Source organism: Rhincodon typus, unplaced genomic scaffold (assembly GCF_021869965.1).
Source record: "Rhincodon typus isolate 14 unplaced genomic scaffold, sRhiTyp1.1 hic_rhity00004171, whole genome shotgun sequence".
Lineage (NCBI taxonomy): Eukaryota > Metazoa > Chordata > Chondrichthyes > Orectolobiformes > Rhincodontidae > Rhincodon > Rhincodon typus.
The window spans coordinates 1-13704 of NW_025969809.1; the positions used below are offsets into that span (position 1 = coordinate 1).

The window sequence follows — 13704 nt, forward strand, 5'->3', positions numbered from 1 at the left end:
CAATTTGTATGTAACTTGGTGTCATGGATGTGATATTACATTTCTTCACCCAGAGAGTGGGAGAGCCTGTGGAATCTGTAACCACAGAACACAGTTAAGACCAAAGCATTGATTTCAAAGAGTTGGATCTAGCACTTGGGGCTAAAGGGATCGAACGATATGGAGGGAAAGCAGGAACATGCTGTTGGGTTTGATGGGATCAGCCATGATCATATAGAATGGTGGAGCAGGCTGACATCTAATAAACTGCAATTCTATTCACCAAGGGCTAGAGACCTCAGATTTGAGGAGGAAATACTCATGGTAGTTGGCCAAAACCCCCTCATTCCAGATATAACATCTTTCCTTACAATTTCCCAATTTATTGCTGGTTACACATTCACTTCAGGCTTTCTGAATCACAGTCAGTGCCTTTCCATTAGGAATCAATATATGAATGCTGTTATTGTGGATGGTTCCAGAGGCCTGAAGAGTTTCTTTGGTTAACTGGAGTCTAACTGTGCTTGATGATGGCAAAGTAATGGTACGAAAGGGTTATAGTTGGAGACTGCACTAAGCCCCACTCAATCTGATGACCTCAGAAGGACTTGAGACAGGAAAGGCAGAAAATCTTAAGATCAGGAACACTTCAAGCAAGTCAGAGAACCTAATGTCAGTTACATCATGGGTAAGGCTTTACAAAAGAATGTTGGGAGTTGGTTCAGATATGAGAGACTGAGAGTAGGCTGTGCACTCCAATGGGCAGGAGGGGACGAGCCATCATTCCCAGGATTCTGTCCAGGAATCTCAGCCTTTCATCATATTTATAAATGACATCAATGAAAAAAATACAGATACATATCCATGTTTCCCGATGAGGTGAGCCAGTACATGTTGATGCCAGCACAACAGAATTGTCATACTGCAGAAGATGGCCAACCAGCTTGTCATATTTGCACTAGGTCTCTGAACACTTTACCCTTTGTGTGAATCTTCTGTCCTTCCCTGTAACCTAGCAAGTTGTTCCTGTTTAATTGCCCAGTGCCTCTTGAACATCTCAGTTGAACCTGCCTCTGCCACACAGAACCAGAGGGCACTAATAAAGCAAATGGACAATATTGACCAATAGAATTTAATCTGAGGAAGAGTACTTTAGACCAAGACAGAGAAATCAGTGTTTTCTGAAATAGTGAAGAGCGAGGAGCTAAATAGGAGCACAGAGTGTTTCGGGACCTGCGTGCAGAAATTATTAATAACTTGTGGAGAGTAAAGGAGATGATTTTAAAATGCGAATTGCATTTTAATGTTCATCGCAAGGCAGTGGAGCTGGAATATAAATCATTGAATCCCTATAGTGTGGAAGTAGGCCATTCAGCCCATACTGATCCTCTGAAGAGCACTGCACCCAGACCCACCCCATCCTTGTAACCTCACATTTCCCCCTGGCTAACCCACCTAGCCTGCATGCTATAGGCAATATAGCATGGCCAGCCCACCTGATGTGTACATCTTTGGACTGTGGGAAGAAACCAGAGCACCTGCACAGACCCAGGGAGAATGCACAAACAGTTACTCAAAGATGGGATTGAACCCAGATCCCTGGCACTGTGGGGCAGTAGTACTAATCACTGTGCCACCAGAAAGGTTGTGCTACAGTTGTGGAAAGTGCAGGGTAAACCTCATCTGGAAAACTGTATTCAGTTCTGACATATTGGCCTTGGAGAAAGTTTTTTTTAAATGATTTCACGGAGGAGAATGTCACTGACAAGGCCAAGCCCTGTCGTCTCTCCATCACTGCCCTTGAACTAAAAGGTTTCTGACCATCTCAGAGGCAAGTTAAGAGTCAATGATATTGCTGTGGGTCTGTAGTCATAGATAGGCCACAGAGTACATTTCTTTCCCTAAAAGATATCAGTGAACCAGATTGATTTCCAAGACAATCAATGATAGTTTTCTTTAGTTCATTCATGGGACAAGGGCATTGCTGACCAGGTCAGCACTTATTGCCCAGAGGGCAATTGAAAGTGAACCATGTTGGTGGGGAGTCACATACAGGCCAGACCAGGTAAGGATGGAAGTTTCCCTCCAGTGAGTCAAATGGGTCTTTTTGCTGACAATGGATTCATAGTCATCATTGAACTCTTAATTCCAGATTTTTATTGAATTCAGATTCCACCAGCAGGATTTGAACCTGGGTCCCCAGAACATTACCCAGGTTTCTGGTATAATAGTCCAGCAATAATACCTCTAGACCATCACCTCCCCACCACAATTGTCATCACTGAGACTTGCTTTCTATTCCCTATTAATTAATTGAATTCAAAGTCTACCCAGCTGGCGTGGGTGGGATTTGAACCCATGTCCTCATGGTGTTAATCTGAGCCTCTCAGCGACTAGCTCAGTGACAATACCATCGTCACGCTACAGTGCAGATTCACCAGAACGATCCCAGGACTAACAGCCTTAAATTGTGAGGACAATTTGCAAAGAGTGGACTTGCATTCACTCGGGTATTAAAGATTAAGGGCTGACTATACTTGAAGTTTGGAAAATAATGAATGGGATTGAGGAGTCAGTGGGAGAGAAATTATTTTACCATGACCAGGGAGTATAATGCTGTAATTATGCTGTGGCCATCCAGGGCAGGTGCCAGGAATCATTTCCTCAGGAAAAGGAATCAGAACTCTGGAATCTTTTTCCCAGAAATGTTGGGAGCAAATAAACTGCTCAGATGCGAGATAGTTGGATACTTGTTCGTTAATGGTGTGATGGGAATACAGGACCAATGTGGAGAAGTGTGAGGAGCAACAGACCAGCCTTGATATAATTAAATGGCAGCACAGAGCTTTCAGGGCAGAACATCCACCTCCTGTTCCTCAGTGACAATTACTGAATGATCCAAATCTGCCTCCATTCCTAAGCTCTGATTGGCTCGGGGTATCTCATTCTACCCCATGTCCTTCATTGGCTCCTGGATTCATGGGGATTCCTGATTGGCTATCAGGGATTGTCAATCACCATTGGTGATGTCATTCCCTGGTTGAGTGCAGAATGTCCCAGGAGTATAAATACAAGAGCTTGAGGCAGTGAGGCTTAGTTCTGGAGTTGTGTGGGTAATAGTGAAGATGGTTTCCCCAAGTGTGTTAGAACTACCACAAGGACTGTGAGGATGCTGTTAACAAGCAGATCAACCTGGAACTCTATTCCTCCTATGTTTACCTCTCCATGGTGAGTCTAGTGATCTTGAAGGTCAATTTTTTTCTCCTTGCCTGCCATTCCACTCTGCCCCACCAAGGGTTGACTAGGGGTGGGTAATATGTCAGTGATGTTTATGTCCCATGGGTTTCAGTTAGTTTTTAAAAGTTATATATCTAAAGTCAATAAATTAGCTTTTGAATGGGTTTTTTAACCAACCTCCTATCCACTCAAGTGACTAAGGTTTTTTGGTTGCCTTGTTAACTGATTTTGCTCTGTATTCTGTAACTTGGTTTTATTATGAAGTGGCTCATATTGGAACAAATCCAAGATTCCTTGCATCCTCTTGGGTGACTTTCATAATGCATAAACCTGATCAAAGTTTCTTAGAAATTGATTAAAGATCACTGGGTGACTCACTAGTGAAACCAACTGAGCCCTCTTCTGCCTGTACCTAAATGAGTATATTCCTGTTGTGTTGGCCTTAATACTGGGTTCTTCCATGATGATACTTTTATTGCTGATGTTACATTATTAAAGTCAAGGGATTTTTGTCTCAACTGACCTTAGGTGACTAAGGGCTTTTGGTGACAGGGTCTCTGACTAAATCACTTGGGTTGAGTATAAAATTAAATTCAGGTTCCCTGTTTAAATCAGAGGTTTCTAACATGGGGGTTGGGATTGTCTCATCATTACATCTGGGAAGTAATGGCTACTGAGGTGTTTGGTGCAAGTTGCAACACACTACCTCAGTTCTGAGGGATTGTGCCCACTTTCCCAACACTAAAATGGCAGTCACTGTTGGAGAAGACAATGCAGGAATCAAAATCCAAGCTTATCACAGGTCATCAAAAGATGACCTTCACATTCCTAAATTATGATCTCTAGTTCTGAACTCTACCCCTCAATCTGTTCCTCCCTTGTCTAGGCCATTTTTACACTTATTGAAGCTGAAAATAAGCCACACAGGCTCTTGTGGAATTTCTCAATGGATGAGATCTGGAGCTTGCCTGACTCTGCCACTTTCTCCTCTTCTCCCACAGTCCTTTTACTGTGACTGGGATGATGTTGCCCTGTGTCACTTTGCTGAGTTCTTCAAGGAGCAGTCCCATGAGGAATGGGAACATGCTGAGAAACTGATGGCATTCCAGAATAAATGTGGAGGCTGGGTCCTCCTGCAGGACATCAAGGTTGGTCTATATCCTACATTACAACTACCTGAACTAGACATGAATTTGAAGCTTGAATTCTGCTGGGGTAATGGCACACTAGTTCCTAGTCACATTTCAATCTCATTGCATTGCACTTCACTTTTTTCCATGAGTGAATCACAGACCTCTTCCCTCCCTCCAGAAGCCAAAGCAGGATGAGTGGGGCAAAGGTCTGGAGGCAATGCAGAGAGCTCTGCAGATGGAGAAGGATGTGAACCAGAGTCTGCTGGATCTACACAAACTAGCCTCTGGCAACACAGACCCTCATGTGAGTTCTTAGTGAATTTTCATACATATTGAATGTGATGGTAGAATCTGCCCTGCACTCCATATTGGTCAGGGTCGATGTAGAATTGTTTTGTAGCAAATGCTATTGCCTCAGTTATCAATCTGATCCTGATGACTTTTTTGGGTTTATTCAATGTCATGTAAATCATTTGTTTCCATCAAATGGAATTAGCTTGTGACTTGTGTACAAGTCACATTTTTTGCTCTACCTTCTGGAATACTTGTAGCTGAGAAGGCAATTTTAGTCTGTGGCTGTACTCATCCATAACAACCCAAATACAGAACAATTCAATCATATCTCTGAACTGATTACTCTCTCTTTCCCTCCAGCTGTGTGACTTCCTGGAGAGGCACTACTTGGATGAGCAAGTGAAGATGATCAAGAAGCTGGGAGATCACTTCACCAACCTGAAGAGACTGGGGAGCCCCTGAGAATGGCATGGGAGAGTACCTGTTTGACAGGCTCACCCTGAGCTGAGTGACAGTTTGGAATCACTTCAGCACTCCTCAATGCAAACCAGTCCTGATTTACTTTTTTCTTCACTTGATGGAGAAATAAATATGTTAAACAGACTTATTGCTGTATAGCTCATTACCTGACAATGGGTTAATCAAAGATTGCTAGCTGTATAAATTGAATGTGATCCAGTTACTGACCTCCAATCATGGGCAGGGTTTCCAGGGGCAGCCAATTCTGCAAAAATTTGTTTCTTTTAAACACAGATTAGCATTTCCCAGGTGGCAACACTAGAGCTATTGTATGGGGTTAGATACAGAATGAAATCCCTCTATTCCATTCAAATACAGGAAAGCTGCCTTGACAGTGTTTCCATCAAACACTCCCAGAACAGGGTCACATGCTTGTGTATAGAGTAGTGTCTCCAATCACTGGGAAAGTTAACTTCTCTTATTCACTTAAATTGAAAGTAAAGCACCCTTGATATCATTTCCCTATCACACCCTTCCAGTACAGATATAGCGCACAGTCAAAGTAACCTCTCTCTATGCTCTCATCAAGTAGTCCCATGGTCTTAAATTCCTTGTCAGAGGTTGGCTACGTTTCTGGGAAGGTAGACAAATGAAGTGTTGCTTGCAACGTGAATTTGAACACTGGATGTTTGGCTTTAATCATACAGGGCATTGGTGACTCCAGCTAGAGAATGGAGTTCATCTCCTTTATTGAAAGAAGGCAAATGCTACAAAAGATGTTCAGAAAAGTTCCACTAGACTAATGTGGAATTGGCTGATGTTTGATGACCAGGTGAGGCTAGATTGTAATTACCAATTATGGGAGAGTAAAAGGGACTTGATTTAAGGCTCTTGTCAGGTAGGGGGGAGGATGTTCCCTTTTGAGGGTAAAACTAGGGCAAGGTGTCACCCATTTAAGACCAAACCTTTTTTAGCAAATTGAGGAATTGGAAGTCTCCAATGACTTTGAGCATTTTTGAGGTAGATTCTTCAGAAGTGAAAGGTTGACAGGAATAGGTGGGAAGTGGGGTTGAGATCATTGTCATATTTTTTGTTCCTGTAAATTTAAAACAATCACTCTAATTCTACTAGATGATTGAAAGTGTTTCTTGCAGTTCTCCATGTGCCTGGGGGGCTGATATGCTCTTGCTCAGGAATTAAATACAGCCCCTGGATGTAAACTCAACAATTATTTCCTACCTCAGTGTTTTCCTGACTCTTTCCCCATCATTACCCTTGTTTTGAGGCTTAAATTGTCAGTGAGAGCAGGAGTACACCTGTTACAACACCAACTCCACTATGGCCATTGCTGCCTCTGAACTTGCAATTCCCTCAATTTCAGCTCGTGTTCCCCCTTGGGGTCTCTACCTCTGCTCTGGCAAGCCTTCTCTTGGTTAGTTACAAATAGTATTGTAGTTCTAACCACATTAGATATGGTCTTGTTTCAGTGCTCAGAGCTGAACTGGTTACGTTCCAACTCCTACTGTTCACAAGATTGGGAAAGGAGGTTTTGTTTTCACCTGTTTGTGACCGAGCATTGACCACTTTTAAGATGACTCTCATGAGAGCTGCCAAATGTTGGTAACTACTGCCTGCACCCACACTGTCCAAGGGCCATACAAAGTGTTGGATGAATAAAAGCAGAAAGGCACAGGTGACTTCCCAAGACTCTCCAACTTTCAAATGTTAAATCTTGTCTCACAAATACCTCTCAAAATAAACTCAACATTCTATTAATCCAATGATGTGCAGGCTAGGTGAATTGGCTATGCTAAACTGCCCAGTGTTCAGGGATGTGTCGATTTAGGTGTGTTAGTCATGGGGAAATGCAGGGTTATAGGGAAAGGGTAGAGGGATGAGTCTGGGTGGGATGCTCTTCAGAGAGTCAGTGTGAACTTGTTGGGCCAACAGGCCTGTTTTCACACTGTAGGGATTCTATGACTCTATAATTTGCCAAAGCAACAGCACATTAGACTGGGTGATGTTTGTCATTAGCAAGAAAAAAAGTCCACTCAGAACTTGATGGCGATTGGGGGCAGTAGAATTCTGGTTGAGGCATCTCATCGATGAACTTTCCATTTCACCAACTTGTTTGATTCACAGATTGACTACAAACTATCTAGTGTAGGTCAATATCCATCGATTGGTGTGATCAATGTCAGTATCACTGCATCGATTGGTGTGATCAATGTCAGTATCACTGACCTCTTCTGGACCTGATGAGTGATGTATCAATTCATCAAGAGATGGACAAACACAGATGCAATTGTGCTCAATGTTGTCTCCAGGGTTGAATTTCCCAAAATATATTGGGAAACTCTGCTTTTGAGAATTCTATCAGCTTCAACTTGAGGAAAGTCACAGCAACTAAATTCCATTGCAGACAAGAGTCCATAACATAACTGTAAGAAAGTGAAGCATGTAGAGGAAACCTTCAGGAATGGTTTGGAATTGATAAGGGTGTAGGAGATAGAGGAGAGCTAATGGCTATCTACTTTGAATAGCAAAGCTATGGCAATCTTTCCCCAGGAACCTGTACATGGGCCTGGGGGTCACGTTTAGAAATGACCTTGGTAAAGGAATAGAGAGATGTGCATATAGGTTTCCTTCACTTCCCACTTAAAGAATAGCTTAAATCTGGACATCGCTCTCTCAAAACATTAATTGAACATTGACTCAATTGAATATTTTAGACTGAGATTGGTGACCATTTGTTAAGTAAAGGGTGTAAAGTGGATACAGAAGGAAGATAGGTTATACAGAGTTTAACTGCAAGCCAACCAAGATCCAATTGAATGGTGAAATAGGCTTGAGGGTTTGAATAGTCTCCTTCTGGTTGCATGGTCCAAATTATCTGAATCTATTTGTATACCACTGTTCTACTTGGCTCTGGCTATTACACACCACTCCCTATCTTAAATTAGTGCCTGGATTGATGGGAGATTCCTGATTGATGATCCCTGATAGCCAATCATCATTGGTGACATCATTCCCTGGTTGAGTGCAGGATGTTCCCAGGAGTATAAATACAAGAGCTTGTGGGAAAGAGGCTCTATTCTAGAGTTGTCTAGGTGATAGTGAGCAGGAATAGTGAAAATGGCCTCCCAAGTGTGTCAGAACTACCACAAGGACTGTGAGGATGCTGTTAACAAGCAAATCAATCTGGAGCTCTATTCCTCCTATGCTTACCTATCCATGGTGAGATTCATTAGTTTTAAGCTTTAATTTAAAAGGAAGATTACTTTCTCTTTCCTTTTTATTCTATGCAGGTACTGTCTTCATACCAATAATTTAGTTGAGGATGCATTTTTGTGGCCTTCCTGAGGCCAAATAGTGAAAATGTTTGATAATAGTCAGCCCCCACTTCCCCCCTACTCCCTCTTTTCCACCCCCCCCCCCCCCCCCCCCAACCCCAACCTACTCTGTAATTGTATGTTCTCAAATGTTAATACCTGAAGCTTGGTTTTTATGATGTTTCTAATATCCCATTTACCTTTAAATATGTAAAACTGGCCAACACTTAACTTTAATGGAAAATTAATAAGATGGCTGTTTTAGTGGCAAACTTGTTGGCATATGAGTCTTCACTCACTTTATTTCTATGGCAATAAAAAAACTTGTGTGCTGAAACTTCTTGCTAGCATCCCTTGTATGATGTGGTCATTCCAAGTTAGCTATTTAGGAGATTTTTTTTTCACCCACCCTCTTTTCTCTTTTCCTAGACCTGAGAAGGAAAAGAAAATTAACTGGAGTTTCCAAAGAAATAGATGCTGAATGGATTGGTTAATACAAATATCATGGAGTCTTCTATTTCTACCACTTACTTCCCTGCTGAGCTGTTGTAGGAAGGGGCTTTTGTTGTGCTTGAGATAACCTTCATTAGATGAATGATTCTTCAATCAATCTTAAAAGCCTGGATACTTAAAAAGCATAGTGAGCTGCCAATTTTGATTTCTCTCTGCATCTGTTCTGATTTCCTCTTTAATGTTTGTTTGCACTTCAGATGTAAAGCCTCTTCCTCTTCAATTTCCCAACTCCATGCCTTATTTCATGTACACTGCAGCCTCTACCTGAAACTTGACCCTTCTTGCTTCCATTTGTAAATTCACGAAACTCTGTCATGAAGGTTTCATAATGTAAAATATCTTTGGGTTCTACAAAATTTGAAAACTGATTCAATGCAAGTGTATTGGAATAATGCCTCTGACTACTGAAAGGGGATTAGTCCCATTGTTTTCCCTGTTTTTTTTAATCTGTCTAGGAGTATTAGTATTTCACTTTTCAGTTCCATTTCTGTAAACCCTGTATCCTGACATTAAATGTCACAGGAAATTCTGTGGACAGAAGCAGGAAACTGCAAAAGTTGCTGAAATTGGATCTCGCTTGCAGCACAGAATGAGGCTATTCAGCTCATTTCACTCACTTCAGGAAGCATTACCTAGCTCCATCTTTCTTTTCCCTACCCAACCCTTGCACAGAACTTCATGATTTTTGATCACGATCTGATGCCCTTCTGAATGTGCCTCAAACATGCAGGAAGTGTATTCCATACCCTAGCTGCTGCAGAAAAGGATTTCTCACTTGCCCCTTGTTCCTTTGGGCATTTTATTTTAAATCTATGCCCACTTGAGTTTCTCCCTATCCAGCCTGCTTACTATTGTCTTGAAAGCCTCCATCTGATCTCTCCAAGAAGAACCATCCCAATTTCTTCAACGTATAACTGGGCAATACTATATTGAAATAGAATTTCCATAGGCCTAATGAATTGGCTTCAGGATATTGCTGTGAATTATTAGAACACCATTCCTGCTTTCTTGTCCTGTGGGGTGTTCATACAAATCTGAGGAACTGTCCTCTAGTAAGCATTTTTTCCAATAACTGAGGCATTAAAATACATGAACCTGGCCAACTTGAAAGAAATCCAATTTTCATGTTGGATCTGATCAGTTTTATCACTTCTAACTGAATAGTATGCTGGCAGGCCTGGCCTGTTGATCTATGATCAACAATCAGTGTTGAATGTGAAAGATTTGATCTTAGCCATTTTTCTGCTTTTATCTAAGCCAGCATTTGTCTGACTGTTTCATACAGCACAGAAACAGACCCTTCAGCCCAAATTGTTCACACCAGCCTGGTTTCTCAATCTGAACTGGTCCCATGTACCTCTAAACCTTTCATATCCATGTATTTGTCCAAATGTCTTCTAAATGTTGTGGAGGATGATCCAATAACAGCTTCGTCTGGCAGTTCATTCCGTACACCCACCAACCTGTGAAAGTGATGGTGTGCCCCCTGCCCCCAGGTCCCACTTTAAATCTTTTCTCCTCACTCCTTAAACCTATGCCCTCTAGTTTTGGACTCCCCTATATGGGAAGGGAAGACCTCCAACTGTTTGTATCTATGCCCTTCATGATTTTGCCAACCACCTGCCTCCAGCACTTTTTTTAAAAAAAGGTGGGGATGCACCTCATTAAAACTAAAATGTTCCCATTCAGGTAACATCCTTGTAAATCTTTAACCAATTGACATGAACTCTCCAATATTGGCACCATTTCATCTTCTAGTTGAATCGTGTACCTTGCTTACGTACCTCATCAGAATTGCCAACATTACAAAGAACCAATAATAACAATTTCTTGGCTAAAATGTGAGCTGCTTAATTGGAAGCACAATATTTGACAGTAGGTAACTTAACCACTGGTTTATCTTCCAATGACCCATAGATGATGCCTGACTTCTCTCTTTCCACTACCTCTGTTTGCAGTCCTTTTACTTTGACCGGGATGATGTTGCCCTGCGTCACTTTGCTGAGTTCTTCAAGGAGCAGTCTCACGAGGAACGGGAACACGCTGAGAAACTGATGGCATTCCAGAATAAACGTGGAGGCCGAGTCCTCCTGCAGGACATCAAGGTTAGACTGACAACTGCTTCTGAAAGATTTTCACTATCTAAAGGCTAGCTTGTTTTGGCCTAATGGGACATCCCTCTTTCTACATGAGGATAATGACTGCTACATGGATGGAATTAGTGGCTTAGAATTTCTAACTAACCTTCAGATGTTGCTCACTTCTGGTTCAGAAGCAGGGATACTACCAACAGAAACCCTGATTTCTGACTGAAAAGTACAATGAAATTAGTAGCAGTCATTGTGTAATTAGATAAACTGGAAGGCAGTTGTCCTAAACAATTGGTGGCAATGGCAAACAGTTTTGACTTTTTTTCTTTCTACCCCCCTCCCAAATTGCAGGGTTAAGTGGAACAAACGATGGTGGGTTTAACTTAATCCATTGGCTATCTTTAATGTTTGCAGTAGATGTATTTTTGGCTCAGGTACTAGGATGTTACTACATTAGCACTCTATTTGTATTTGGAACATTTTCTTTTGAATTTCCTGCCTTAAGGCAGATGATATTTTTGAATCTGAGAACTTACCACTAGCAAGTTGTCTTGCTCAACAGACTAACTGGGGGTCTTCAAGGATTGACTTTTCATCCCACTAACAATGCCCAACATAGCACATCCTTGTTAACCAGCTTGATGTGATCACTTGCTGATGGGATGTACCTTTTTTTATTTTCAATTCCTCCTCACACCCAAGAAGCCAGAGCAGGATGAGTGGGGCAATGGTCTGGGGGCAATGCAGAGAGCTCTGCAGATGGAGAAGGATGTGAACCAGAGTCTGCTGGATCTGCACAAACTTGCCTCTGGCAACGCGGACCCTCATGTGAGTTTTTTTTAATCTTTCTCTTTGAAAATCTTTCTTGACCATGACGAAAAGAACTAGACAACACTGAATCTTTGCAGTAGGACCATTTTAATCTAAATCTGAATACAAATTGACCGTATTCCTCAGACACTAAATGTTAGCCTGAATGAAATTGCCTCCATTTTGAAGAATGGAGGATATCTGAAATTTCTACACTGCTGCAGCAACATTAGTACCAGTGAACAGCTCCTCTGCTTTAGGGCAATTGAAAGCTTTTAATGAAAATGAAATCTGTTAGGAATATCCAAATTTACCAGGGACTCCAAGCAGTCAAGAGGCACTGGAAGATTCAGATTTAACGAGTGAGTTCTAATTTTCCAATGCTAAAACTGATGCATGACTCTATTGAGCTATTGCTGTATTTATTGGGAACCCTGTTTAAGTTGGCTTTTTCCTTTCTCCAGCTGTGTGACTTCCTGGAGAGGCACTACTTGGATGAGCAAGTGAAGATGATCAAGAAGCTGGGAGATCACATCACCAACCTGAAGAGACTGGGAGCCCCTGAGAATGGCATGGGAGAGTACCTGTTTGACAGGCTCACACTGAACTGAGTGGGAATTGTGGTCATAATTGTAAATGACTTCTTGCTAATTCTCCAGGTTTTTCCATCTGCTGTTTGTAGAAATAAATTGGTTATAGACAACTGATGCTTGTCTAATTCTGAAGTGATTATTTGTGTTGGTGGGGGGGTGGGGTGTAAAAGAAGAACTCAACAGGCCTAGGTAGCACTTGAGAAGAGAAAGCAGAGTTGACACTTGGGGTCCAGTAACCAACCAATCAAGTTATCCAACTGAAACCACTATCCATCACTGCAAAACCGTCTTAAATGTGAGCTGACAATGGCCACAGCTGTTGGAGCACTAAATAAACAGGAGCAAAGGGATGTTTGTTCCCTTCTTTCAAACGAATACTAATACAGACCATTCAATCATTTGAGTTTACCCCATCTCATTGGATCAGCCATGATTTGATTTTCAACCTTAATCTGCAATTCCTGCCTTCAAGACTTTGTTTAACAAATCTATCCACTTCTGCCTTAGTAGTCAATAAGTCTGATTCCAGTTCTTTAACCGTCAGGATTTCCCACCAGCTAGTTCAACTAACACGCTGATCTCTAGCTTCCACTGGAAGATATGTACTCAATATCAATTCTGCCCAGTCCTTTTCAGGCTTGCATACTTAAGTGGCCTCTCATTTTGTATCTGGTAATTACAACTGCAATCTGTCCTAAAATAGCCTGCCCCCTTTCTCAGGTGTTAGATGAGAAGCTTCTGCCATTGCACAAACATCTTGTTATCCACAAATGTGACTAGTACTGGACCCACTACACCAGGTCTGGTCTTTTCAGTCCCCAGTTTAACTGAAACCTAATGTCCTGTGGTAAATGGTAATATCCAATTAGCTCAAGTTCACAACCAATCCCTGTATCTGTATGCTCATATCCTTATTCATGTAGAACACACATCCTCTGCATCTCCAAACACTGCCTCATCACTTAGATACAATTTTATTTTCATGCCAAAATGGGCAACCTCCTTTTCCTGCATTATGCTTCATTTACAACAGCTTTGCCAACTCTAACCTTTGCATAGAAGCGAGGTCTTGCAGTTTGATAAAACAAACAAGGGCAGGGGACTGGTGTCAAGCAGAAACCAAGGGGTTCAGGCACATAGCTCCTTGAAAGAGATGTCACATGTAAATAGGGTGATTGGTAAAGGAGTTCAAGGGTCACAGAAGGCAGGACCATCAACTATGACTGAATGGTGGTGCAGGCTCAATGGGCCAAAAGGCCTAATT

At 41.8% G+C, this 13704-nt stretch overlaps 2 protein-coding genes across 2 annotated transcripts; both read left to right on the plus strand.

Annotated features, from left to right (window-relative positions):
- Positions 1-3088: 3088 nt before the first annotated feature.
- Positions 3089-5246, plus strand: LOC125481897 (ferritin heavy chain B-like). Its single transcript, XM_048593835.1, is given in 5 exon segments — positions 3089-3207; positions 4218-4364; positions 4528-4653; positions 5004-5093; positions 5095-5246. Coding segments are annotated over 5 exon segments (423 nt in total). The 5' UTR covers positions 3089-3204; the 3' UTR covers positions 5152-5246.
- Positions 5247-7017: 1771 nt separating this feature from the next.
- LOC109936638 (ferritin, heavy subunit-like) lies at positions 7018-12554 on the plus strand. Its single transcript, XM_020535237.2, has 4 exons — positions 7018-8339; positions 10906-11052; positions 11740-11865; positions 12312-12554. The coding sequence occupies exons 1-4, from the start codon at positions 8238-8240 to the stop codon at positions 12456-12458; spliced, it is 522 nt and encodes a 173-aa protein (XP_020390826.2). The 5' UTR covers positions 7018-8237; the 3' UTR covers positions 12459-12554.
- The last annotated feature ends 1150 nt before the right edge of the window (positions 12555-13704 follow it).